The sequence below is a fragment of the Strigops habroptila genome, chromosome 2 (genome assembly GCF_004027225.2).
Source record: "Strigops habroptila isolate Jane chromosome 2, bStrHab1.2.pri, whole genome shotgun sequence".
Classification (NCBI taxonomy): domain Eukaryota; kingdom Metazoa; phylum Chordata; class Aves; order Psittaciformes; family Psittacidae; genus Strigops; species Strigops habroptila.
In genome coordinates this window covers 53876235-53902961 of record NC_044278.2, presented here as the reverse complement: position 1 = coordinate 53902961, position 26727 = coordinate 53876235, and the positions used below count along the sequence as shown (strand labels likewise).

Here is a 26727-nt window from a genome sequence, read left to right as displayed (position 1 = left end):
AGTCTTTTGCAAACTTGGCATTACCAAATTCAATAAATGCTTTGGATATTTTCTTTTAATTTGAATATACGGACACTTTCGCACCTAAACCACAATATTGTAGCCTAAATAAACCAAGCAAAATCAACCCATAACCACCAGAGAGTGAGAAAGTTCAGAAATTTGGATCTGATACTTTCCTTGCCATTTCTTTGCCCATAAATATGCAAGACATAATTTTCTTGGCTGTTTGCAAATACATGCCAAGGATTGATCTTTCTCAAAGAAGAACCTTCTGGACTGGTGCAGCAGTCATAATCAATGTGTACAGGCAGTCAGGTCCTGACAGAAATAAATGGCCATGTTGTAAGCACTTTGAACATGGCCTAGTCACACAACACTGCTGTTATTTCCAGAACTCATTATTTATGAAAATGTGTTTATTTTTAGGAGAGATGTTTCTATGACCATATTCATGAACTATGACTACAGAGTATTTATGTATTTTTGTATAATGGGTTTGCATATTGTGACTATTAGTGCTCAGTTCATCCAACATAACAGGAAGGGATAGTTGCGTGATCAGTTCCCGTGAAATCGCTAACATCTGCAAATTAGGAAATGTAAGGAAGTTCAAAAGCAGTAAGGGAAATGATAAACTGAGTCACTTTCTGACTTGCAGCATTTGTTGTTTAATACTGGCATGCAGCAAAAAACGTTAACCGGCAGAGCAAAATACTTACTGACGCCTGCATGACCACAACTACAAGTTCAAGCGTCCTTGCCTCTGTGATCCCAAATCAAACAAGATACAGGAGGAGAGGTTTTATAAGAGGAGGTATGTCTCTCTATGTTCTTTATTGATTTTCTTGTGCCACAGAAGATTTTGGGCAGAATACAAATGTTTGCCAAGGATTAAGTTAGGCACAGTTATGCTAGCACATGTACAAAATAAGGATTAGCTTCCTGCTTAAGAAAGCCTAGGCAAAATTTTGGTGATATTTTAGCCTATTTGATTAAAACTGTAAATCTATGTATATATAAAATTTCTAAAGATTTCTGCAACATTCAGGGAAGACTATGAAATGTCTCTGATGTCTGTTGTGTTATTTGACATTTATTATCTGACATTTATTTTGTAATAAGTGAAAGAAATGCTATTCTCTGTACCCTTTCTATAAGTTAATCTAACTAATGTGGATTTCCATTTCTTGAAAAAAGTAAATCACAGAATCTTGGGATGGTTGAGGCTGGAAGGCGCTTCTGTGCATTGTCCTGTTCCACATCTTGCTCAGTGCAGGGTCAGCTACTGTAGGTTTCTCAGGGCTTTGTCTAGTCAGTATCTCTAATGCAGAAGGCTCTACAACCCCCTTGAAAAACCTGATGCAGTGGTTGGCTGCCCTCACAGTAGAAAGTGTTTTCTTGTGTTTACATTGAATTTGCATTATTTCAGTTTTCACCTATTGCTTCTTATCTGGTCACTGGGCACCATTGAACAGAGTCTGGCTCCATCTTCCTTACTCCCCCCAGTTAGGTATTTATACACATGAATAAGATGTCCCTGAGCCTTCATCTCTCCGGGCTGCACAGTCTCAGCTTTCTCAGACTCTTCTCATGTCAGATCCCTTAATAATCTTTGTGGATCTTCACTAGGCTCTCTCCAGTAGCTCTGTATCTTTCTTGTACTGGGAATCCCAGAACTGGACCCAGCAGTCTAGGATCACCTCCCTTGACCTGCTGGCAACACTCAGCCTAATGCAGCCCAGGATGCCCTTGGCTTTCTTTTCTTCCAGGGCACATTGGTGGCTCATGGTCAGCTTGAGGACTCCCAGGGCTGTCTCTGCCAAGCTGCTTTCCAGCAGGTTGTCCTCAGCCTGTGCTGGTATCAGGGTAGTTCTTCCCCAGGTGCAGGACTCAGCATTTCCCTTGCTGAATTTCAGATTATTGTCAGCCCGTTTCTGCAGCCTGTCCAGGTCCCTTTGAAATGGAACAGTGGTATATCAACCACTTCTCCCAGTTCTGTATCATGTACAATAATCAAAATACTGATCTAAAGACTGAACCAGTTCTGGGAAAGTTTTACTTAGCCAGCAATTTGCAAGTAATATTTCATTACCTGATATGCATTTTCAGGTTTTTATTCCTATTTCTATGCTTCCTGGTACAGTTAGCAAGTGTTTGATACTCTCCAATGTATAAGCATCAGTTTATCCTCATATTACCCTACAAGTAAAATTCAATTTTTCATTTCTAGAAGTGCACCAGGGGCAGGAGTAACTTTCCCAGAGCCTTTCAAGAAAATAGTCACTGGCAAAGCTGGGAATTAGAACTGAAGAACCTTGGTCTCAGGTGACATTTTGTGGTAGCAAACTCCACTCACAGTGGAGTCTTCCTAAAAGTGAAGACAACAGAATGTACAAACTAAGAATTGAAAGTGCGTAAGTCATTATTTAATGGACGTTTTCTATAAAAACTACTATAGATGTACCACAGCTTTTAAATGTGACCGTATTTTTCTTCTGACACATTGGTACAGAGATCATTCTAGAGCAAACTAACTTTGACCTTGTCTTGCTACAAAAGACCAAATGGACTTGACACCAAATTAAATAAGTATTTCACTAAATACAGAGACTTAGGGCTGCAAGGATTCTTAAACTAGAATTTTACTGTGTATAGAGGCTATAGAGATAAGGAAGGCATTCAACAAGAGATCCAGATGTCTTCTCTCAAACCAACATAGGCCTTCCTCCTGTTGGCAAAGCCTGAGAAATAGGTAAATGGCTGCGAAAGAAAACAACTCAAGGAGTCTCTCAGGGTCGTAAATTAGACAAAACAAGAACATGTAGTTAATTGGAAAGACTAAACACATTCCAATGTCTCTAACAGATTTCCATAAAAGGCTAAAATGAATAAGGGTATTTCTCCCCAAATGACCACCACGACCCCCAGAGACCGATCCTCAAAATTTACAGTGCCTGTGCCACAGCGTTATCTACTCAAATTGCCATATGAATGAGTAATGAAAATTGGGTGGGCATTTCACGGAATTCTAATGAATATGTATATAATGAAGATATATAAGCTGTAAACTGTCTCTTCTCAGTGTGCATGTTAGGCAGAGCAATCCCCCATGCACCCAGTACAATAATAAAGTAATATCACCCTGCTAACCTGTCATTCTGGTTAGAAAGTTTATTTCCCGGATTTCAGTGACAGACTTATGTTTGCTATCATCCAGTTTATGAGGGATATGATCACTGCTGCCAAGTAGGACACATCATACCTCTAATAACATTAGATAATAAGTTTAGAAATGTTTTCCTTGGTAGGATCTTGCTAGTGAAAAAATTAAACATACAGTCTATGCACATGCACATACCTCTAAATAAGAGAAAGCTCCAAGGCCTGGTATCACTGGCTGGTTTACATTCACACAACTTAGGTGGATAGATCAGGTTTATAGCAAACCTGCCTTGGAGAGAACTAGAGAGTGACTTAAGAATCGAGGAGTGTGCAAACCAGGTGCTGCAGCCCCCTCTGGGGCCCTCCCCAGTGTAGCAGGGTAGACATATGCTGTGAGGTCAAGGCACTTGTGAGGCTGGCCAGGGGAAAAAAAGGAAAGCAGCAAAGTAGAAACAAGCAGAGTTAAGGGCAGGGGTTTTCATCCTAATAAATTCTATATTACTTCCTATATAAACGAAATATGAGGAAATATACCACTAACACAAGAATATGTATGTTTCTTCTGGTCCGATCCTCTAAACAACACTCCCAACCAGTTAGACGTGTGTTCTTTCTGAAACGTTCAATACTGAGGTCTGTTCAGAGCAGAGGGATTTATACCACATCTGTCTGTGAAAGACCAGTCTAGGAGAGGGTGGAGACAGAAAAGCTTCTACAGATGTGGTACTGGAGCCATTTGCTTGGCCACTGGTCAGAAGGTATGGATCACTCAGGTAAACAGCTTAGGGCTCACCACAGCTCCTATATCTTTTATTCTGCCTGCAGGCCAGAGAAAAGCCAGGGGATCTGGCTATTCAGCTGGAGCGATGGAGAGAACATAGGCACAACCCAACACTGATCCTGTCTTGTGTAATTTACTTTGAAAGTCAACTGTGAAACACAAATCCTGTGGGAAGCAAACCACCCTAGTGCTGTGGTCAAAGGAAATGGTCATTTCTTATGAGGAAAGTGAACACTTACAGGCCTTGCTATTCCCACTGCAAGCTCAATGACATGTCCAGAGCCTGGAGACAATGGTGCCAGCAAGTATTCCTCTAAGCAGGCAGATGACTCCTTCCTCGGCGCTCCAAACAAGCATTTCCATGAGAAAGTGCGGAGAGTGCTTACACTACGGGGCTGCTGTCATGTGTAGGAAGCATGAGGGAGATTTTGAAAGCAGAGGAGTCATGAGGAAGATGACAAGAATGAAGCAAAGGCTATAAAGGGAAGGTGGGCAGTTGCCAGAGAATAGGAAAACAAATGCCTGAGAAGGAATGTGGGATGAGGAAAGGAAGGAGAGAAGGTTTAGAGTAACTAATAGATGGTACAAAATGGCAAAAAATATGCTTATATGAAAAGGGGCAGACTAGGACAACAAGTCTTGAGGTTCATATCTGCATTACCGGGGAGATCACTGAGAGCATGAGAAAGTGGAAATAATGAGACCAGTATCTCACATAGCATTTCATGACCAGCCCTCCATACTCTTTGCACTTAAGATTCTCCTGTATCACTTTCCAGCAGCTGTGGCCACATCCTTACTGTAGCATGGTGATAGATGCTGCAAGAGATAAGCAGATAAGTATCAGGTGACAGTGAAGAGTCTGTGTATGCTGCAATCCCAGTATGGTGTCCTGTCTTGGTTTGATTCCTGAAGACCATGACAGACAGGTCTCATCAAGCTAATTTCCATGAAATGTGAGGTACCTCCTACAAATATTCAAGACTCCAACTTGCTTGGAAGGTCTGGCTGGGTTTTTTCTTTTACCGTAAGTGGAGTCAGTCTGAAATTAACACTCTGAAATGACCACGAAAATTAATATAGAAGAATAGGCAAGCAATGGAGCAAGGATACACTGTGCTCCAGTTTCTACCGAAGCCTCTACTTCTGTGGTCTGATATACCAGGCCTTCAAACACACACGGCCCAGTAAACCCAGCCACCCCTTTCCTCTTCCTGGTCAAAGGCAGAGACCCTCTATTCCTGGTTAGAGTATTCACTGTCTGACCCTCGCAGTGCCAGACCAGAAGTCCCTTCATCGGAATCAGGGTGATTTCAGTCCTTCTGCATCAGAGGGATCACTGATTGCCTTCTTCCATCTCAACAGCAACTAAGCTGTTGTGGGGCTTCTTTGGGGATCCCTTCTTGCCACCTGCCTTCTGCTTCGGTTCGCATACACTAGCTTCTGGTTTAAAAGTGGGCTCGACGTCCCACTTCCTCATGTCCTCCCCCAGCGCACACAGGAAGAACCAGAAAGTGACATGTGGCATGCACCTGAGGCTCACTTTCCTGCTGACCAGGGCTAGAGGGACTGTCTCCATGAAGTGGTCCATGGGAATGAGGAGGGTGAGAGGTTTTCCTCAAAATTTCAAAGCCATGAAGATGCTCCCTCCGCAGTTGATGTATCCGAACCTGGATACATCATTAAACAAGTTTAATAATGTCCACTGTAATATTAAAAAATTTCTGGACCCAAAACCAATAATAACAGAGAAAGTGTGGAAAAAAGTTCCTTATTTAATAGTGGGATACAGTAAACTACACCTAACAATTGGCATTCTTAAATATATTCAGTTTTCCATGAAAAGAGGTGAAAAGTGGGTGATGACATATAAAAATGAAAAATTCCTTCATTATGATAAATGCAGCTATTTGGGATATTCAAGAATATGGAAAAGCAGCTGAATCCAGGATTATCCAGTGCTAAAATGCCAAATGGCCTTTGGAAAGGCTGACAAAAATTCTAGCTTCTAAGGTACTTTTCTGAATGGAAAGCTGTTCTTAGCTGATCTGAGGTCAGAAAAGAAGAAAAGGTGACAGAAAATAACACTGAAATTAATAATAACATATACAAAATCAACAGTATGCCTATAATCAGCTTTGATCTTTGTCTCCAGGAAAAAAGAAAAAAAAAAAAAGTGATTCAGGGCATTGTTGTAAACATTATTTTAAGAGTTAGTAAGGTGTAACTACATGAAATCTTGAAATCAGCCTCAAAAGACTTTGAATCAAAACTGTAGATTTGCCATAGTCAAAAATGCTAAGCAGGTCAGCATTTAATTCCTGCCTGAACCTGGCAAAGATTGAGACCTTTCTCTTCCTGCTTTGCTTAGACAGTTCAGAACTCACAGATGTTTTCCATGCACTCCACACACACAGATGTTGGCAGGAGCAGGTACAGGCTCTGAACATGCCTGGTGGTGATACTGGCTTTAATGGAGCACTGACAAAGTAGTCATCCACACCCTGATACAACCAAAAGCTGAACCACCCACTTCACAAAAGGTGCCTTCAACAAATGGTTGAAAGCCAGTCTAAATGGTCACTTTGCAGCAGAAACTGGAGCACTGACTAGGAAAATCTGCAATGATGTTCTCAGGGTCAGAAAGCATGAAAACCTGCCTTTCTGATGGTATGGTTAGGATATATATGTGGGAAAACTGTAATCCTAAATCATGGTCACTGCATCAAATACAGTGAGTGTATGTATCATAATGAGAGCCTGTGGTTTCTATCTCAAGCTGTTGTGTTGTAATAGATAATAGTGAGCCTATTCAGTTCGTTCAAAGAAGAGGTGCCTGACAGACATTCTGAGGCACCCTCTGCTTGACTTTCCCATTAAAAAAAAAAAAAAATCTTTGCAGAAGCCAAAGTACACTTTGGCATAATTTTTCGGTTTTATTTTTTGTTTTGGGGTTTTTTTGCTTTATATTGGTTTGGTTTGGTTTTTTAGGGTTTTCTTTGTTTGGTTTTGTTTGTTTGTTTGTTGTTTGTTGTTCTATTTTTCCTTTTTTTTCCCCTGTTTTTCCTGAAGGATTCATTGTCTCTTTCCAGAGAGGAAAATATGTTTGATACTCTTGGACTCATTTGCATGATGTGGTGGTGTATGATGCTATTTTATCCCTTGCATGCTGACATCCAGTATATAGAGTGTAAGTATGTTTTCGCAGATGTAATCTGAGAAACGGGGTTTAATTCTTCATTTATCAGAGATATTTGCAATTAATCTGGCAATTGCCATCTTAAGCCTGACAGATACTATACTCTGCATTCAACAAAAATGGCATCCTATCCTTACTGAACTTATTCTGTAACACTTTCAGCAGAGGCACAAGAATCACCTATTACAAATGTGAAAATGAATTGGAGAAAAATGGAACTGACCTGGGAGAGCAGTAAAAATTTCTCTAAGTACAAATGTACCATCATGGACAGAGACATGGAAAGTACACAGACAGAGGTAAACTTGCTATTCGTTGAGATAAATAATTGCACTTTTTTCTTTACCTTTTATCTATTTACTTTGGAAAAATGAATCAGTTGCAGGTAAAATCTGATCAGTGATTGGTTGCAGTCCACAGCTTGATCTGTCAGGGGCTGTGGAAAGCTTCATCAATGCCAGGGTGCATTTGCTGCAGGAGGACATCCTGCGCATGAAGGTGACAGAACTGAAGTTCTGCCACCAAAGTAGAAAGGAAGCAATAGCCTGAACTGTACCTATATTGCATTATGATTAGGGATGTCGCTGCTGAAAAAAGGGGCTGTAAGACTAAGAGATACTCCAAGAGAATTGAGACAGACCCTTCAAATAAAAAATTAGTTTCCCAAACACTGCCATGGGTTTTCATTATTTCCAGTTCTTCACATGTTTCCCGGTAAATTGGATCATGACTGTAGCTCTGGTTATGCTGTAAGCCCACATCATCCAAAGAGAAAAGTAGGAAGCTTTACAGAAAGAGAGATAGAGATGGCTTATTTAGCATAGCAAAGCAGATGCCTTAGATAGAAATACCTATAACAAAACCACACTACAACTTTATTAAAGATTATAAGTGTAATGCCATAGACACCTTTCTGGCCCTGGAGAGGTTAGACAAGGACTTCTATTTTGCTTAATCCTTTGATTAAGTTCCATTGTGGTTCCCCTATTTACCAACCACCTTCTGTTATGCTATTGGGGTACTCTTAGGCTTCTCTAAGAGTTGCACATTAGTGTAGCACCCAAGTCCTGAGCTGCAAAGTTTTTTTTGTAGTTGTGCTTTTGATCACTCAGCACTATTATATATCATCTTCAAGTGGTAGAGAGTTAGCTCTTGAGACTAAACCACACACCTATACACGTGAAATTTTAGCCCTACAAACTGAGTTTCTGCACTTCCAGAGCAAGCATCATCTAACACCAGCAGAGGAAAAACAGAGAAATAAAACATCAATATGTCATTTTTCAGGTGGATAGTCCACTATGCAGGTTTCCAGTGGAACTATACCTGCCTCTGCACAAAGGGGTATTCCTTACTATTGAAGTGCCAAACACAAACATCTCAAAAACCTGCACCTTTATCCCTGGAGGTAATGTTTATGGTCTGGGTAAGGCTTTCTCCATTTGCAACCTTTTAAAGAAAACAATTCCTTACACAGTAGGTGACTGCTTTGTTTTCTACTAAAAATGATCTTTTGCAGATCTGCTAAAACTACTTGCTCTGTTATGAATGTTTCCAAAATTCTACAAGAGATGCACTACCACAAATGTTTCCATAATTGCATTATTTTCTTTCATACTAGGGCTCAAAAATACCACTAAATTACAGTGGTTTAAGGGTGGATTCAAATAGCTGTTCTGGCTGCTACAAATTAAGACGTTTGTGCTCCTTTCTTCATTAAATGCTTTTCTGCTGGGCTGTTGGTGAGTTTGTCAGGAGCCAGACCACAAAGCTAGCTCAAAGCACAGTCTGGAGAACAGTGTAACCCATAAAATGTTGGAGGAGAGGTAAAGAAATGCCTGTGACAAGCAGCTAGGGGCAAACTGAATGTAGCGATCTCCTAATCTGGCCCTGATGTGCACATGCATACACATACACATACACACACAACGCATGCGTGCAGGTTCCTTCAGCTGCTGTGCATCCATTGAGCTGAGGCAACTGTTTATAAAGGTATTCCGAGCCTGCCCCATGTGGGAGCTAATCAAAGTGGGGTTTAATTAGATCCTAGGCTCATGATTTCAAACATGAAGATTTTACAGCCCGTTTTCTCGTTCCTTCTCCACCCAGAGTTCTCCATTAAAATTGCCCAGTCACCAGCGCTCCTGCTGCTGTGTGTCACTGTGGGATTCAAGACTTGGCAGAGGTGATGAGATTAGCATCTTGCTCATATCTGAGCAGGAAAGTATTTCCTACTCATCTCTTCCTGGGGACTTGACAGAGGAAAAGCTCTCAGAGTGACCCTCAAAATACAAGCCGAGACACACTGCTTCTTAAGCACTCTTGCTTTTGCTGTTGCTCCCCAGCTGGCCCTAGCCTCCAAGCACGCAGGGTCCGCAGATTTGCCTCCGCTTCCACAAGGGTGCCTTCAATACTGGACGCTGGAGGGGGCTGGAGGCAGAAGCAGAGGAAGCCTCCACCCTTTCACCGATGTTAGGAAGGGATGCAGAAAGAAGCAGAAAATTGGTTGAAGGAGGAGAAAGAAAGAGGCTCAGCTTCCAAAGAAACGCTCTTCAAGGTGCTACAGAAAAGGGAAAGATCAAGTCACTATCACCTACATCAGGATAGAAAGATCTAGCTAGGCGGCTATTTGATCAGAGGGCAGGAAAAAGCCCAATGTTACTTTGAAAGTCTCAGCTTTTTAAATGCTGCGCATAAACACTTCACGAGTGGATTCCTGGGCATTAACTGCAAAAAGACAAAGACCTCTTTTTGTAGCACCAAGGATGGTGTTAAAAGGCAATGTGCCTTCCTTTACCCGTGTGAATGCTCTACTCACTCACAGGTTTCAGGGTTCAGAATCGGTCAAAATAGGGTAAGAGTCCAGCTTTCTCTCAGTTGTCATGCCTAACCCAAGCACCTCCTCTAAACAATGAGGCAAGCTTCTCTGTCACAGCAGTGAACATGAACGGCTCATACTCCAGCATATGCAGACATATTCCTTGAGATAATATGCTAGACTTTGGGAAAGGATTTGCCTGCTTCCAATGTTCTGGGGGTAAAAGAAACACTGAAACTCTTCATTCCTTAATTTGTTTCATGTAGGATGAACAAATTCTGGTTCACAGCTTTATGGCAATGTTTTTGTGAATAGAAAAGAGGCTTCCTACAACTACCTCAGCAAGCTTGGAGCAGTCACATGATTCTTCCTCACCACAGATACTCCTTTGTTTGCAGGCATGAACGGATCAGCCATTGAAAACTTCTCCTGTGTGATCTATAACATTTCCCTCATGAACTGCACTTGGCAGGCAGGCAAGGATGCACCAGGAGATACCCAGTATTTTCTCTATTGGCAGAACTCCATGTAAGTAGGTCTGCTTGAGCCTAGGGAAGTCTGAACTCTCATTCAACACATCACATTGCCCATGGTTTTCTAAAATACCTTGCTGTATACAGATATGAAGATGCGATGGAATGTGAGCTTTACATTAAGGATGAAAATGGCAGAAATATGGGATGTAGATTCCAAAATGTGAGGATAGAGACTGAAAAAGCTTACTTCTTGGTGAATGGTTCTAGCAAAGACTCTCTGATCCAGTTCTATGATGAGTACATTGAACTGTATAAAATTGGTAAGTGAATGGTTTTATTTTATTACTGTTTTATAAAATGAGGAAATGGGGAAATTTTCTCTGAAGAGAAAAGAATAAACCAAAGTCTGTAGTCATTGTAGGATCCTGCACTGCAGGACAGACTTCATCTTGATAGCTGACAGAATATAGTTCCAAATATTCCCAAACAAGCAGAAGGCAGAAGCAGCCTGAAATAACTGCTCAAGTGGTGTGAACATTTCCATGGAATCCAAGTGACGAAATGCAATGGTTAGACTTTCAAGGCCACCCTTCCGATGGCCTCATTTTTCCGCCCCTTAATTCCATGTGTCTCTGAAAGCCACAAGAGCTATGTGTCCTAAAACCAGAGGGAGGGATTAACTTGCAAATTAATTCTGCATTAGTTTAATATGTGGGTACCTATATGTGAGATAGATAGGTGGTTAAGCTGTAATGGAAATCTGGGACAGGATTCAGTTGCCTAAAAAGATGCCTTTAGTGTCATTTGAGACATCCTCAAACACTTGAAGCATCCACAAGGCTTGCAAATGTGGCCCAGGACCTGTGAGAGACCAGGGTCCTCCTGGATGTCATTTGTGCTGTATGCACAGCACAAAACTGACTCCTGTCTGCAGCTGATGCAGGCTGTAAAGCCCAGAGCTATTCAGACAAGCAGACCTGCTCCATGGTGTTTTGCAGATAGCAGATATCACGGGCAACAGTGATGAGATCTTACCTAGTCAACAGTATTGTAGGTACTCAAACTCAGCTGACTTGGTCTTCTACATGAATAATACCTCACACACAAAAACTTCTTTTTTCTCTTGAAGACTTGCATTGTTAATGTGAAATTTAAATGCAGAAGAAAATGGCACTCTGCTGATTATACTACTCAATTACACAAAATCCTTCATGCTTTTTTTACATAAACTTCAGTTACTTCAGATGTCCAACAGCTGAAGTTTTGCTACTGTATTTTATTCCCAAGTTTTGCTACTGTATTTTACTCCCATTTACCAGATAACATTTGTTAGCATCAGTAGCACAGAGTTGTACATCAGTTGCCTCAACTTCAGATGTATTTTGCTATGAATGTGTAAGTTGTAGCTGATTACTGACTATGTCTACATTAATAATTTAATTTCTTTCCAGAAATACTCACTCCTCCATTAAATGTCACTGTCAATTGTACTAGAGATTCAGCAGGTTGCATAATTACATGGCAAGCACCCCTTACAAGTCATGTGGAAAACATAAAGTGTTTTCAGTATGAAATTAGCATACAAAATAAGGTAAAAACAATTTATTGGTTTGTATTTGTGGTCATACCTACATGCATGCATAGCTATAATATGTAAACTTCTGTTTATTTATTAACTTCTTTCTCATAAGCTGTGTCCTCCTGCTCCAGCTCTGCTGGTCTCACATCCCAGCACTCATGACCTTATTTCAAACTAATCAATCAGAGGTACAAAGCAGAAAAGCTGTTGTCTGTTTTGCTCACTCTTTTTTGAACCTATCCTTTCTTTTATTTTCAAAATATTCAGGTTCTTTGATCCAGGTTAATATTTGCTTCTTGTTAATTGAATTTTGATTCTATGGGATGTTTAAGATGCTTTTCACAGTACTTTGGGGAAAGCCCCTGAGTACGGATCACTCAGATGTCTAACAGAGACTTTGAATGGAAGGAGGGTGAATTTATTGTTCACATCAATTTTCTTCCCCATGTTACCAAACTATTGTGAAATCATAGCTTCCAGATCTGCAGCATTTGGAGGATGATTTGATAGCTTGTGTAAAATGGATATACTTCTGCTGGGTGAGAATGCACAGTGTTAATATGCCCATGAGCCCATCACATGGGCATAAAGCCTCTATCAACATAAATAATTCATGTTTCCTTCCTATTCTAAAATGAAATGGAGGAAGCCAAAACTCTGTAATAAAGTACTATATTCTAGAACATTACTGGAGCAGAATATCCAATTACTTTTTTCCAGTTTAAAATTATTTGTGATCTTTATAACCAAGAAAATGAGAACAAAAGAAAATAATAAAAATGAAGGTTTGTCTTTGGTTTGCAGGATGAACCCAAAGAAGAGAAAAAGGATCCTCCTGTAAGAGTAAGTATTCTTGTCCTATACAAATTCGTGCTTCTGCCCACTTAAGCATTTAAATACCATTATATAAAATATACTTACTTCTAGAACTATAATTTTTATATCAATATAGCAATGAGAATTCAGGAAAATATGTTCCTGTGGTATCTTCATGTGTAAACTTAATACATCCCTTTTGGATTGGGTAGCTTACACGAAGCAGATTTTTCAATGCATTTCACAAAATTTTATACTTTTATCTCACAAATAGCTTTTGCTTATGACAGATGTGACATTTGCTTAACAGAAATTGCAAACATTCTCCTTCTTGTGCCTGTTGGTGAAAAAATACCACTGTAGTTCCAAACAGCTAGACAGAGGGAATGCCGAGATATTCGGAGTCTTCCCCAAAAAATGAGTGGTCCTCTCAGTCCTGGAAGCATCTTAAGCTTGGCAGATTCCATACCTTGTAGAAAGTATCATGAGGCCAGATGATACATATCTATTAGTGGATTGTCTCAAAAACATTAAGTCTGCTTAGCAAAGACAGACACCATCCGGGGAACATTTGCGTGATTAATCCCTGTAAAGGCTGCAAGGTGAATTTACAGGGTACTTCAGTTTCAACTTTCTGTTATGGGATTTTTAGGATACATAAAAAAGAATAGGGGAAATAAGTGTCCTTAAAGCATAATAAAATAAAGACCCAATAAACTTCAAAACCCAACTTTAAACTTCAAAGAAACAGAAAGATTCGGTGGCAGGTGAACTAATTTATCACAGTTTTACATTTGGGGAGAAGAACATTTAACTAGTACGTACGTACAGTCATACAAATTAGTTTTTTATAAAACCGCATCAGGAATTTAAACTCCGACGTTATAAATATTTGTTTATGGGGTGAAATGCACAGTCTGATTGTTTTGATTTTAGGTAAGGAACAACAGATATGAATTCCAAAATTACAATGAGGAAAAAAAGTACATTCTGAGAATCAGAGCACGTGGAAAAAATTGTCTTGTAAGCTCAAACTGGGGGGAATGGAGTGAACCCCTTGAGTTTGGTAAGACTGAAGTATTATTTTATTTCTTTTTTTTCGGTATTACCATGTTCGCCTCCTTTTCTCCCACTTCAAAATACGAATAAAATCTTAATTCTTACCCGATCACATGGAAGAAACTGGGTGGAAATTATTAATGTGGAGGAGAAGCTCCATTACAATGGCAAGGGAGGCTGATAGCAGCCTTTGATTAGCTATGATTGCAAAGGCAGCAGTTACTCAAGATGCCAGGGCTACAGGAACAGGCTGAGACAGACCCAGTCTTGTCTTTGGTCCAAAGGGCTAAGGCTGTCTTTCAGTTCTGTTTTTATCATGAATATCATCCCCTTTCTACCGCATCTTCCTTTTCACCCTTTCCTCAACAGTCCTTCTACACCACTTTTGTTCTGTAATTCATTCTGTGACTGTTTCTTCTTTTCTGTTGTTTTTTTTCCCCTTAATTCTCTACATTTTAAATATTTGAAATGGTTTAAAATGCATCAAGTGCATCAAGTCAAGTTGCAATCCTTCAGATTATTAAAAAAAAATAGGTGAAATTTTTATTTATTACTGACAATGACAAAGGTATACTAAGATATTTCTCTGTCTTGGGCGTTTCAGGTCAAGGGAAAGATTACTTTCCTTTTGTGATTTTATTTCTGATAGCACTTGGAACAATCTCAGTGACACTGCTCCCATATTGTCTTTTCAAAAGGTAAATCAACCTTAGTGATTTACTACTGATATAGTATTGCTTCTATATATATGTTCTTATATATATAAACCACATTCCTTCTACCTCCTCCCTTCCTACCTATAAATTTAAATAATCTGATTAGCATGTCATGAAGTATTACTACCTGTATTGTTGTGAATGGCACTTTGGCATACAAATTCACAAGTAAAAAAGGGGGAAATGATGCTAAAGTAAGTGATCGATTCCACCAGATCATGCTAAAATGTCTCTGTTCCTACTTCTATGCATTAACATCCACATCACTTGGAAGCCATTGGCTTCATAGAGTACCAGACAAGGGGGAATCAGGACAAATGAATGTGTTGTTATTATGATAAAACTTCACACTTAGTGGTGGAAGAAAGTTATGCCATGTGATTTATTCAAAGTCATTGTTTAATAGTATCTACTGTGACTCTCGCCACAACATAGATTTTAGTTACCCAAGTGACAACTATAATAATAGTTACCCTCCAGTCTACACTCAAAATATTTTACTTGGTGATTTGTAGAGCAAAAACTGTTCAATCTTGAAAGTAAAAAATGTCCTTGAGGTACAACACAAAATGTTTGCATAAGTTATATTACCAGTATTTTTAATTTCTTCACAATCTCATTTTCTACCCAAAAAGGTATTGCAATTTCAAGAGCATATTTTCTTCCATACCACAACCAAGAGACAAATTTAATGCATCAACTGATGAAGATATCCAGGTATGATTTCTTTTCAATGCAAAGTTGTTAACTATAAATCACAACAGGCCAAAGACTAGAAGAACTGGCGTAGAAAGATGAATGTTAAATTTAGAACATTAAAAACCAATTTGCTCTCATATGAAGTATGCCGGTTTGGAACTAGAAATGCTCTATGCCAGTGCTGTATATATTCGTAGCCATGTTTTAAGACCAGAGTTGTCACTTACACTGAGACCAGCAATTTCTGTGTGTAGCAGTTTTGCTAGGTTGCTATTCATACTCTGAAAATAACCTAAATGAGGAAGCATTTTCAAATATCAATTATCACAATGCAATGTCAACATGTATTTTATAAGTCTGACCTACGCCCATGTAAAAAACCTGTGGCACTGAATCATGAAAATCAACACGGCTGTAAAATCTCAACAGCTTAACTAGCCTTCCTCTTTGCTTCAGCAGACGATTGGCTATGACAGTTTTGATGTTTCATGGAAATTGTGTCTTACCGATATTCTGTAACATCCCTATGCAGTCTATTCTAATGTTTAATTATCTTTACTTTTAAAAACTTTTTTAATGCCCTATTTTACTGCACTTAAAATCCATTGCTTCTTGTCCTTATTCCTTTCCTGTTTACAGCATCTTACACACTTGCATAGTGCCAACAGCAACTAACTCCTGCAGTCTTCCTTCACATCATGACAACCAAGCTTCAAACCATTAATGCTTCTCTTCCAATTTATCCATTTGAACAATAGTTTGTATAGTGTTTGCACAGGGAGGAAATGCTTTGTATCAGCTGGCTAAAGCAAAGATGTACTTTAGGTCAATAAATCAGGCTGGTTGTTTATTGCATTTCAGTGGGCAAAACAACCCTTTTTAATGAGGCTTTCAAAAGTGACACAAATTTTCCTTCAATCCTTTACAAAGAATCCTCAAAGATTTGCTACTAAAACACTCTAGTTTTGGTACCTATATACTAGCGCATTGTCCTAATCCATTTGCTTAGTCCTACCATCTTTGGCTTTAATAGAAGGCAGGTAGTGATGCAACTTGGATGAGTTTTCTCATACACCTTAAGTCATAAATACTTGATATCTCAGGTCATACCAAGCTGCCAGAGCTAAGGCTACAGAGCAGCAGCAGTCCACAGTCCATCATATAAATAAGTGATAATAGCTAGTAAAGTAGCAAGCAGCCCTTCAAAAATTGCAGCCTCTTCAGATTGCTTGCTTCCTCACCCTCACTCAGAACTATATTTCAATACTTACTTTTCCCTGTTTTCTGGAATTAAACGCATTCCAAGAACTTGCAATACACACTCTGTGTGCACGTGCATTTCTTTTCTCAAAGAATGGCAGAGTAGGACAAAAAACCCTGACCGCAAACCCCTGCAGTGCTTACCAATCCCACAGATTTCCTAGGCAAAATTCCCCACCAAGACATCCTGGTTTGATGTTCTGTAACATACCCTCAATATGATACCGAGCTTGCTCCTCCACCACCAGTACTATCCCTCCTACTTATTCAATTTGTAAATATCTCCCATCAGTATTTTAAGCCCCAAGCACTGTATCAGTACTATGACCTTGCCCAGAAACTTCTGCTCTTAGAATTCCAGGTTAACCAACATAAAACCATATGATAGCAACCAAATTATTTTTTCTACAAGTCTAGTTAGTGTCTACGTATAGAAAACCCAGCCAATACTTACAGTTTTTCTATTGTCCCAGTTAAGGCTGTCCACCATTTAAATCAACTTTTATTCTTCTTCCTTCCACTGACTTATATAGCTAGTACTGATCATACATGTTAAACATCAAACAAAACTTAATCACAGAATGGTTTGGGTTGGAAAGGACCATAAGATCATCTAGTTCCAACCCCCCTGCCATGGGCAGGGACACCTTCCGCTTGACCAGGTTGCTCAAAGCCCCATCCAGCCTGGCCTTGAACACTGCCAGAGATGGGCCAGACATAGCTTCTCTGGGCAACCTGTTCCAGTGTCTCACCACCCTCACACAGAAGAACTTCTTCCTAATGTCTAATCTAAATCTACCCTCTTTCAGCTTAAAGCCCTTTGTCCTGTCACTATATGTCCTTATAAGAAGTCCCTCTGCAGCTTTGTGAGCCCCCTTTAGGTACTGGAAGGCTGCTATAAGGTCTCCCCTGAGCCTTCTCCAGGCTGAACAAGGCCAGCTCTCTTGGCCTGTCCTTAAACCTGTTTTCTCCTGCCTTGCAAGCATTTCTGATGTGTTAAAACAGCAAGATGAAATGCCTTTGGTACTGGTGTTACCTAACATTTAGAAGCATTCTCCAATTGTCAAGTGACTCTGTCGCTTACTCATGTTACAGAATTTTCTTCCTTTTTAGACAGAATATGTAAATTTACCAAAAAAATGTTGTATCGAGGAAGTAACTGTGGTTGAAGAGATGACCTAACTTTCAAAAAAGAACACACCTGGTTTCCCCAGCTGGATTCCCCAACATGAAAGAAAATCATGGATGCTCCTGACAAAAAGGAATACTTCAAACCAGACTAAAAAATGAATATGATCACCTGTCCCATGGAAATCCACCTAAAATGGAGCAGAGTAAAAAATGGAGATCATAAATAAAAATCATTTCACTCGTCAAAAATACAATGCCTGGCAGCTTTTCTGCTAACACCTACTGTGAATACTTGCTTTAACCTAGCCAAGATTGTCCTCACCACACGAGACAAGGCCTCTCTCCCACAACACAGAAAAAACTTGTTATTTCTGCCTTCACTGCCATACTTCTTTCCTCTGAACAGAACAATTTCCTACAAGATGATAGAACTGACTGCTTAGGAATGCCACATAACTAATTTTACCAGCTTGTAATTTTTACTTACCCAGAGTATTTTCAGAAACTTAACTATTCAAAATGTGTTTCAAGTTGTCCTTCAACCTTCCAACCAGCAACATCAAAGTGTTAGACAGCATTCAATTAGTTTTATGCAAAACAAAAATGGGAATTAAAATTACACTTGTCAAAAGTAACTATTTATACTGGGCTGCCAGTCAGCCATTTCATGTGCTCAGTATTTCCTTTGCAACATTAATATGGACTCAACTCCAGTATGTAAGTCCTCAAAAAAAAATCCAGTGTAACAGTTGAGAACTGGAATAAAATCTGTAATGTTTTAATAACTATTTTAAATATAGAGATTTTCTCACACCAGTGCATTTTATTCCTTTCAAAGGGTGCAAGCCCCATTTCCTATACCTTAAAACAAAAAAGAGGCTTTAGAAGCCACTATTTTCTTCTAGATAGTTTCCTGTTAAAGATACCATTCAAAATAAATACATTTCAGTGTTTCAATAAGGCAGAAAACAAACACTTTTTTTTTTTTTAGAAGTCTCATTTATTGTTTGCCTCATGTTCCCACGCTGCATAATCACACGTTGAAAATTGCTGCTGCATGACTAATGCAAGCCATATACCCCCCTCCCCAAGAAAAAAAAAAAGGAACACCAAGTACTACATGCTGAACACACAGCATAGGTAAATTGCAGTTCTGCTTAAAAAAAAAAAAAAAAAACCAAAACCAAAAAAAAACCCCAAACTAAAACCAAAACATCTCCACTTGCATTGTTTTGTTTTCCTGTTTCTTCTGGTTAAAAACTAGTTCTGGAAGGGAAGGAGGAAGTGGGGTGAAAAATGTCCTCCCCTTTTCAGAGGCTGCTCAAGTAATTGTCAGGTTTGGTTCTCCCTCACAAAACTTGGGCCACCACATGCTTGTAGTGAGGATGTGTGATGCATCCTGTCATTATCTCCACCTTTCAAGCCACTGATACAGAAAATAAACCTAAGCAATGTATTTAGCTACAAAAACTCTTCCCTTGCCCCAAAAATCAATAGAATTACAACTGAATCAGCAAGTTGATTGGCAAGGTCAACATCAAGTGACCCGCCCACACCAAAAGGGAGCTACCATTACCAAACAGGATAAACCCCACTTGCAGTAGGTACATAAGGTTTGCTATTAGCCTGTGCACAAAGTAGCTGTGTAATGTACTTACACTCACAGATGTTAAAGCAGTGCTTGCAAAACAGCGAAAGGAGAAAGGTAAATTATGTTTGTGAGGAAGGTAATAATCAGGCAAAGCCAGGTAGTTAATTTAAATACTTCATCTTGAATAGCAACCTCGGAAGGCACACAGAGAACTCAAGACAGCTCAGTCAGCCTTCAATGACTCATACAGTAACACAGTTTTTCTTAAGATATAAGGAGTTCTTAAAAACCTGATTGGAAGATTAACACCTTGTTTTCCTTTACTCGTCCCCCTACCACATATCTGCAGATTACGAAATACAAAAGAGAGATTATATACATATGAAGAACGGCACATAGGTATTACATTATCTCAAATAGCAGTATTGATAATAAATCAGTCCAATTTTGGTCTTCTGACAATCTCCAGAGTTAGATACCAATCAGTATTGAAGGCTGACCTACCTTGATCTATTATTACAGTTACACAGAAGCAAACATATTCCCCTGCATACACCCCATCACCTCTTGGAATGAGCCTCATTTCAGATAAAATTCACCTTCCAGAGAGGTACTGACCACTGCTACAGATCAGGCCAAACAGTATCCTGAATGGCACAATCAGCATCTCCAAATAGCAGCAACAATACAATACACAGGTTACTCAGGAGTGGAAGGCATTTACTAGGTTCCTGGGTTTTTGCATGAATAGCACGTTGCTTTCTATATTGATTAAAAAAAAAAAAAAAAGAAAAAAAGTTTCAGTTTAAGCTGTTTTACCAAGGGCAAGAGTACTAATTGTTGACTGTCGTTGAGACTTTGGGTTCTCCCAGCACTACAATGGAAACCCCATTTTAAATCATAAGAGCTGCAAATAAATTTTTTAAGAATCATGCAAAAAGCCACTTGCAGCAGCCCATCATACACTATCAGGCACAAAGAATGGGATTGGTTTCTACTAGTATAACCCATGCTTTCCCTCCCCCAAAGTTCTCACATTCAATTATTTTTTTTAAATATTCTGTTACAGAGTGCAGTGTAAGTGTGTCAGAGGAACCATTATCTGAAACAAGTTTTCAAAGAAAAGAGGCTTTCCCAAAGCTTTTATGTAATAATTTCAACACAGACAGAGTAAGTATGTTTATTGTTTTACAGCAAAATGCCCCAATTTAAGAACAAAATTGCTAGATGTTCAGCTGTGCAAAATGGTACATAGTGCTTCAGTACAAGTGGAAAAGAACATGATTTGTTAGCAAGAACTTTCAAATACAATTTTATGGTCCTAGAAGATGGGACTTGAAACTGCGGACTGGTCCACAGGCAAACAATTTCTTCTGCCTAAATTGGACCCAGAACCAATGCCACTCATTGCTGAAAAAAACCAAAGATCACCACACTGAATTGACAGATTCAGTGTCTTCATGCATGTTACCAAGAAATGGATCAGTCCTCTATGTCAGTTTCTAGCCCCATCTACAAATATAATCTGGCTCCGATAAATAAGACTCACAGGAATTTCTTGAAGGTCAATGGTCCATAATGGTAGTTATTCTACATGATCTGCTCAACTTGATTTCCAATTCTAGTTAGGCTGTTTAAATGACTTTCTTGAATTCATCATACAGCACAAGCACAAAAGCACCCCCCATGCCTCTGAGAACATTGGACCATGCACCCTTGAAGAACGCCTTTCCTCCCTCATCCCTCGCAATCTTCCTCCAGCAGTCAATTGTTCCAGAGTACATGATATCAGCTGTAGAAAAAGAGCAGAGTCATTTTTAACTCCTATAATTGTACCTAATGTGTTTTTAACAACTGGCCTGCTTCACTTCTCTTGCAGCTTTGCAATTGTCACAAAGCACGTTTTAAGACTGTAACACAATACTCAGTTCAGGCAATAGAAAAGCTTCCTATCTGCTTGCCTAGTTATTAAAAGCTAAGTCACAAAATAAAAACTCTAAGCCTTCTTTTCAGCAATTATACTATGCCCTAACTGCCTTAATTTAATCTGTCATCGCAAGCATTTGCCCATTTCATCTTCTATAATGAGAAGTCCTCAGCCTAATTCCTGACAAACGCCGCAAGTTGAGCCCTACTGCATTTCCTCAGATCATTTAAATGTAATGTAGCTTAAATCAGATTTATGGAACAAGGAACTGTAATGCTGAGGGATGGCTATTAGGAAAAAAGAACTTCATCTTGTCAATGCTGCTTGAGGAACTGCATAAATTAACAGCCTACCTCCTTTGCGCCCTGACTGCATCATCATCCTACGCCGCACTGTATCGAAAGGATAGGAGACCACACCAGCCACAGCAGTCACCGTCTGGGCAATCATCCAACTGATAACAATATGCGTATTTCTGGGATCTGGGAGCATGCCTGCAATAAAAACCAAGGAATTAGCTTTTTATCTTGTACATCCTCCTCCAGTTCCCTCACTGCATGACAGCTACTTTACTACACAAACTGTTATGAAAATTGTAAAGCCATACTTTGACATTACAAGACACTTGCTAAACTTTATACACGCTGAAGCAATATAAAACACATTTAAGGAAATTCTGCGGATTTTCTTCTCAGTAATCAATAGGTAACAATTAAGCATCAGGATTATTTTCAAACTGACATGAGAAGTAATTAACTATTCCCTACTCTTTGTAGAAAGAAATGCCACTAAGTCACTATAAGCCAGTATCAATGACCTTTATGCCCAAATGTCAAAGCTTAACAAACGAGTGCTTTGTAAAAGCACCTCTCAAACCCACTCAGCTAAACACATATGAATTAGTCCAACACGAGCACAATAATGAACAAAAAAATAACTTAATATAACTGGTATGATAACCAACATGCTTTGCAATTACTTAAGTGCAAAACCAGGAGTACTTGAAAAGTAGCCTGCTGCCATCGACACATGCCCAAGTTTTGCCTTCAACACTGCAGTGTCACTGCAGCTGGCACCGATATCTCCTCTCCACCTCCACATAGCTAGTACAGACATAGGGTAACATCCAGCAACAGACACAAACAAACAATATAATTCTGAAAACAGGTTTATCTGATTCCCTCTGAAATGTTACCTTTTGCTGTATCATAGATCCCAAAGTAGGCAGCTCTATAGATGATGATGCCTTGGACAGAGACATTAAACCCTTGGTACAAGCCACGCAGACCATCAGACTTGGTAATTTTGACTAGACAGTCCCCTAGACCAGAGAATTCTCTGTCTGCGCCAGCTTTTCCGACATCAGCAGCCAAACGGGTTCTTGCAAAATCCAAGGGGTAGACAAAGCAGAGGGAAGTGGCTCCAGCTGCACCACCAGAAGCCAGGTTACCAGCAAAATACCTCCAGAATTGAGTGTGCTTGTCTACACCTCCCAAGAACACCTGCTTATACTTATCCTTGAAGGCAAAGTTGAGAGCTTGAGTTGGGAAGTATCTGATGACATTGGCCAGGTTTCCCCGCCAGAAAGACAGCACTCCTTGCTCCTTTGGAATACGCACTACACAATCGATGATACCCTTGTACTGCTTGTCAGCAGCAATTTGTTTACTTGCATGTTGTACCTGCAAATAAAAATAGGTATTTTGACTGTATGCCTTGACAGGCGTGCACTACAGCTACGCGTAAGTCTGCTTCTACTATAAATGAATTGACGTTAAGCTTGAATGCCTGGCAGCAGTTGTGCACAGATTAAGCCTGTTAGCCACGGTAAACCAGCTGTGACGGCAAACTTCCAAGCAAAAGCCCATGGGTCAGTCCGAACCTTAAGGCTAAGACGAACTGCCATTTATTCATATTTTGGCGAAGAGCAAAGAACTCAGAATTAGCTTAATTCTCACGAATTAAAAGCCTAGGTTTACACGCACACAAAAGAATGTGACACAGAAAACGCATGTGAAGACAGAACCATGGGTACAGGAGACCCAACACCCTAAGAAACAGAAAGAGCCTTAAAATTGCTTCCCAGCTTCTTCAGAGCTCAGGACTTGCCAAAACCAGACCGTGAGGAGCAAAAGCAAGCACAGGGTAGGCGGCTGAAGGTCGGCGCTACCTAGAGCCGGCAACCCTCACTGACGGGGCGGGGCCGGGGGGCGCCTCAGCGACCCGCATTGCGCCGAGATGACTTCCCGCCGGCATGGGAAGGGGACCGACAGCGCCGGCGGCTGTGCCGTGTGCCCGTGCCCGGTGTGCCCCCCCGGGGCCGCTCCCGCCGGCGACCGCGGCGAAGGTCGCGGGAGTCACCTTGGGACACTAGGCCGCGCCCCGCGCGCTGGGGTCACCCGAGGCCCCTCCCCGCCACCGGGCCAATGCGCTGCCCGGCCGCGCCGTCACGTGAAGGTCACCAAGATGGCGCCGCGCTGCCGCCCTTGGCGCCAGGCGCGGCACGGCAGGAAGTGACACCGGGAGCCGCCCCCTCACGCCGCGCCGCCCCGCCCCGCCGCAACGCCGCGCCCCGCATAGCGGAACCGGCTTCCCCGCCGCCGCGGGCGCCCGCCGCACACGTGACCCCCCGCCGCCGGGCCCCGGCCCCGCGCCAGCCCTTTGTTCCGCGTGGTCGGCCTTTCCCGCCTTACGCCGTTCCCTCTGCCCCGGCCCGGCCCGGCCGGGCCCTGGCGGGGAGCTGCGGGGAAGGGTGAAGGGCTGCCCGCGGCTCCCCGCTCCCGCCGGTGTCGGCCGCGCCGCTGACCTGGAGCAAGAGCTTGACCCGCTCGATGGGCGCCACCGCGGTCTTGCTGATGGCGGCGGCGACGCCGCCTGCCAGAAAGTCCTTGAGGAAGGAGATGGCCTGGTCCGCCATGTTCGCGCCGCGCCGGAGCCGCCGGGGATGAGACGCCGCTGCCGCTCAAGCCGAAAGGGCGGGACCGTCGCCGCGCATGGGCTAAATGCCGGGTCCCGTCGGCCCCGCCCCGCGGCCCCCCATTGGCCGCACCGCTCCGGGGGCGGGGACTCGGCGCTGGGGCGGGTGGGGCCGGCTCGCTGCTGGGCGGCCCCCGCCTCTGCGGCGCCAGTGGCGCAGCGCCGCGTCGGAATGGGCCCGGCGAGCCCTCCGTCCTCGGGCGCCGCCTCTGAAGGGCGAGAGGCCTCTCCTCCGCCACGGCACGGCCCCGCAGCACACGGGCAAGACCGCGGCTGCTCACACCGTCTTTTCCCACAACGGTGGCTCTCTGAAGCGTTTTCTGTGACCGCTTTGTGCTCTGCTTGGCAGAGTGCGATTCGACAGGTCGTGTCTCGCAGGAACGGTGTGTCCCGCACGGGCAGAGGGCGAGCCGGTGGAGCACCGGCTTTGGGGTATGGTCGGTGGGCCTGGGCAGGCAGGCAGTGAACGGGACGGCCAGGACAACTGTGAGGCCTGTTCAGTGGCGACTCTGGAAGCCAGTGTAGGATGGAGGCCCTGCTTTCTACCTGGGGCCCTGTGTGGCAGCCCCAGCTGTTAGGTGGAGGAGAGCGGATTTGGGGCATTGTCTGTCTGGGTGCCAGCAGGTTTTGCTCCATGCTCATCACCCTCAGTAATGCTCGAAGGCATCTTCTTGTTTCCAGTTTCTGCTCCCACCTGTTCTTCCTCAGCATGGCGGTGCCAAGAGTCACATCGATGAGCTTTTCTGTACATCACTGGACTGATCTGAGACAATGAAATGCCAAAGAACTTAACCCCAGTTCCCAGGAGGGATGATGGGGAAGTGTGGTCACAGAATGACAGAAGGGCTAAAGATCATCCAGTTCCAACTCCTCTGCCACAGGCAGGGACACCTTCCACTAGACCAGGTTGCTCCAAGCCTTGTCCAACCTGGCCTTGGACACTGCCAGGGATGGGGCAGCCACAGCTTCTCTGGGCACCCTTTGCCAGTGTCTCACCACCCTCACAGGGAAAGAACTTCTTCCTAATATTTAAATCTACCCTCTTTCAGTTTGAAGTCATTCCTCCTTGTCCTGTCCTTACATGCCCTTGTAAAAAGTCCCTCTCCAGATTTCTTTTAGGCCTCCTTTAGGTACTAGAAGCTCCTCTAAGGTCTCCCTGGAGCCTTCTCTTCTCCAAGCTGAACAACTCCAGCATCTCAGCTTCTTCAGAGAGGTGCTCCTTGTTCTGTCTTCTTATATCATCACTCAACATCAGATGCTGTCAAAAGCTCTTCTGCAGGCTGTCCAAGCGGGCACACACAGCAGGGCCTCTGTCCCTACTGAAGCAGGCCTAGTCTCCATCAGTAATTTCTGCCAATTACTGCTAATTTTATTGTATGCCTAAAGCGAAATTTTACACCTAATGGCCCAACTTCTGTCTGAAATCATATGTATTCTTTCAGAAAGTAGGTCTTGAAATTGTTCTAGCTGGAGGGCAGTAGTTAATGCACACCTTTTGTTCCTGCTTTCACTTTTAATGGATGTTTCCTACAAAAGTAAATAAAGCCAATTTATTTATTTTTTTTTTACTAGATGACTGTTGAACCACAAAGGTGCAGTAGCTGAGATGTCTGAAACCACCCATTACTCACGGGTGTACTTTGCAGGCTTTCAAAATGAGAGCATCTCTCTGAGAGGACATGTTGTGAGAACAGGATGTGCCAGGCACAGCTTTTGCCTCTGCTGTAGTGCAATATACCGTGGATTGTATGTCACAATATATGGGGGGGGAGGGGTGTTGCACATCCACAGAAACAAAGTAAATTGTGTCCTATTTTATACTCTGAAACATAATACAGATGTAGCAAGGTGATTACTGTGCCGGCACACGGTTAGGCACATACAGTGTTACAGGCCCATGTTTTGGATGTGGTTAGTAGAAGGCTGTGGTGCATGTTCTCAGACAGGCAGACACACCTTAGTGTGTTTTTCTTTTAAGAAAGCTCATAACTAAATGTTAATACTTTCATAGCACAACACAATGCCTGCAAAGCTGGGATTTTTTACTGCCATGAAACTTTCTACTGATTAAAAAAGAACTTCATGTTCTGGGACCCTGAAGTGCTATCGATTTGAAAAATGAAGGTAAATGCACATAACTTTTCTGATAGGAAACTGTACAGCCAATAGCTGTCCTGTCCCATTCACCTTTGGAGCTCAAATGAATCTGACTGGGGGAAATTCTTTTCTGTTTCTGCACTTTTTTTTTTCTTTTTTAAATCCTTTTGTTTTCTTTATCTATCATATTCTGCTCTCCACTTTTGTAAGTGCTCACGAATTAAGTAGGGCTAAAAAGGAGGAGGAGGATGTCCTTGAACTAAATGTGGTGCTCCCACTTTCATCTCTGATTATAATCACAGACGAAACTTGCGCTTTTATACAACTGCCTTTTTCCAGAAACTTCACAGAAGGCTGAGTCCACCTTGACTCTCTCGAGCAGCTACCACTCTAGTTCTTCTGCTTCCAATCTTGCCCATGCCACTGCAGTAGCAGTC

The 26727-nt window shown here is 41.8% G+C and overlaps 2 protein-coding genes across 5 annotated transcripts; one reads left to right on the top strand and one right to left on the bottom strand.

Moving 5' to 3' along the window:
• Nucleotides 1-730: 730 nt before the first annotated feature.
• Nucleotides 731-20710, top strand: LOC115604305 (granulocyte-macrophage colony-stimulating factor receptor subunit alpha-like). Of its 4 annotated transcripts, XM_030477294.2 has the most exons (13): nt 732-817; nt 2234-2413; nt 7039-7136; nt 7308-7444; nt 8433-8553; nt 10362-10491; nt 10584-10759; nt 11891-12030; nt 12823-12861; nt 13771-13900; nt 14498-14591; nt 15245-15326; nt 17682-17948. In XM_030477294.2, exons 3-13 carry the CDS (start codon nt 7049-7051, stop codon nt 17748-17750), a joined length of 1206 nt encoding a protein of 401 aa, XP_030333154.1. In that variant the 5' UTR covers nt 732-817; nt 2234-2413; nt 7039-7048; the 3' UTR covers nt 17751-17948. The 4 variants fall into 4 exon arrangements, with proteins under 4 accessions (XP_030333153.1, XP_030333154.1, XP_030333155.1 ...); XM_030477293.2 differs by lacking the exon at nt 2234-2413 and having other exon boundaries at nt 731-817; nt 7019-7136; XM_030477295.2 differs by lacking the exon at nt 2234-2413 and having other exon boundaries at nt 750-817.
• Nucleotides 19452-24209, bottom strand: SLC25A6 (solute carrier family 25 member 6). Its single transcript, XM_030477299.1, has 4 exons — nt 24024-24209; nt 22413-22899; nt 21571-21711; nt 19452-21082 (listed from the first exon to the last, which is right to left on the bottom strand). The coding sequence occupies exons 1-4, from the start codon at nt 24132-24134 to the stop codon at nt 20925-20927; spliced, it is 897 nt and encodes a 298-aa protein (XP_030333159.1). The 5' UTR covers nt 24135-24209; the 3' UTR covers nt 19452-20924.
• Nucleotides 24210-26727: the final 2518 nt, after the last annotated feature.

Excerpts from the sequence above, each read along its gene's own strand:
- SLC25A6 (XM_030477299.1), bottom strand. The coding sequence starts at position 24,134 with ATGGCGGACCAGGCCATCTCCTTCCTCAAGGACTTTCTGGCAGGCGGC. Across the intron at positions 22,900-24,023 it reads GGGTCAAGCTCTTGCTCCAG|GTACAACATGCAAGTAAACA; the intron begins GTCAGCGGCGCG and ends TTTTATTTGCAG. Across the intron at positions 21,083-21,570 it reads GCAGTCAGGGCGCAAAGGAG|CTGATATCATGTACTCTGGA; the intron begins GTAGGCTGTTAA and ends CTTTTTCTACAG.
- LOC115604305 (XM_030477292.1), top strand. The coding sequence starts at position 7,049 with ATGTTTGATACTCTTGGACTCATTTGCATGATGTGGTGGTGTATGATG. Across the intron at positions 7,445-8,432 it reads TGGAAAGTACACAGACAGAG|GTGGATAGTCCACTATGCAG; the intron begins GTAAACTTGCTA and ends GTCATTTTTCAG. Across the intron at positions 10,760-11,890 it reads CATTGAACTGTATAAAATTG|AAATACTCACTCCTCCATTA; the intron begins GTAAGTGAATGG and ends ATTTCTTTCCAG.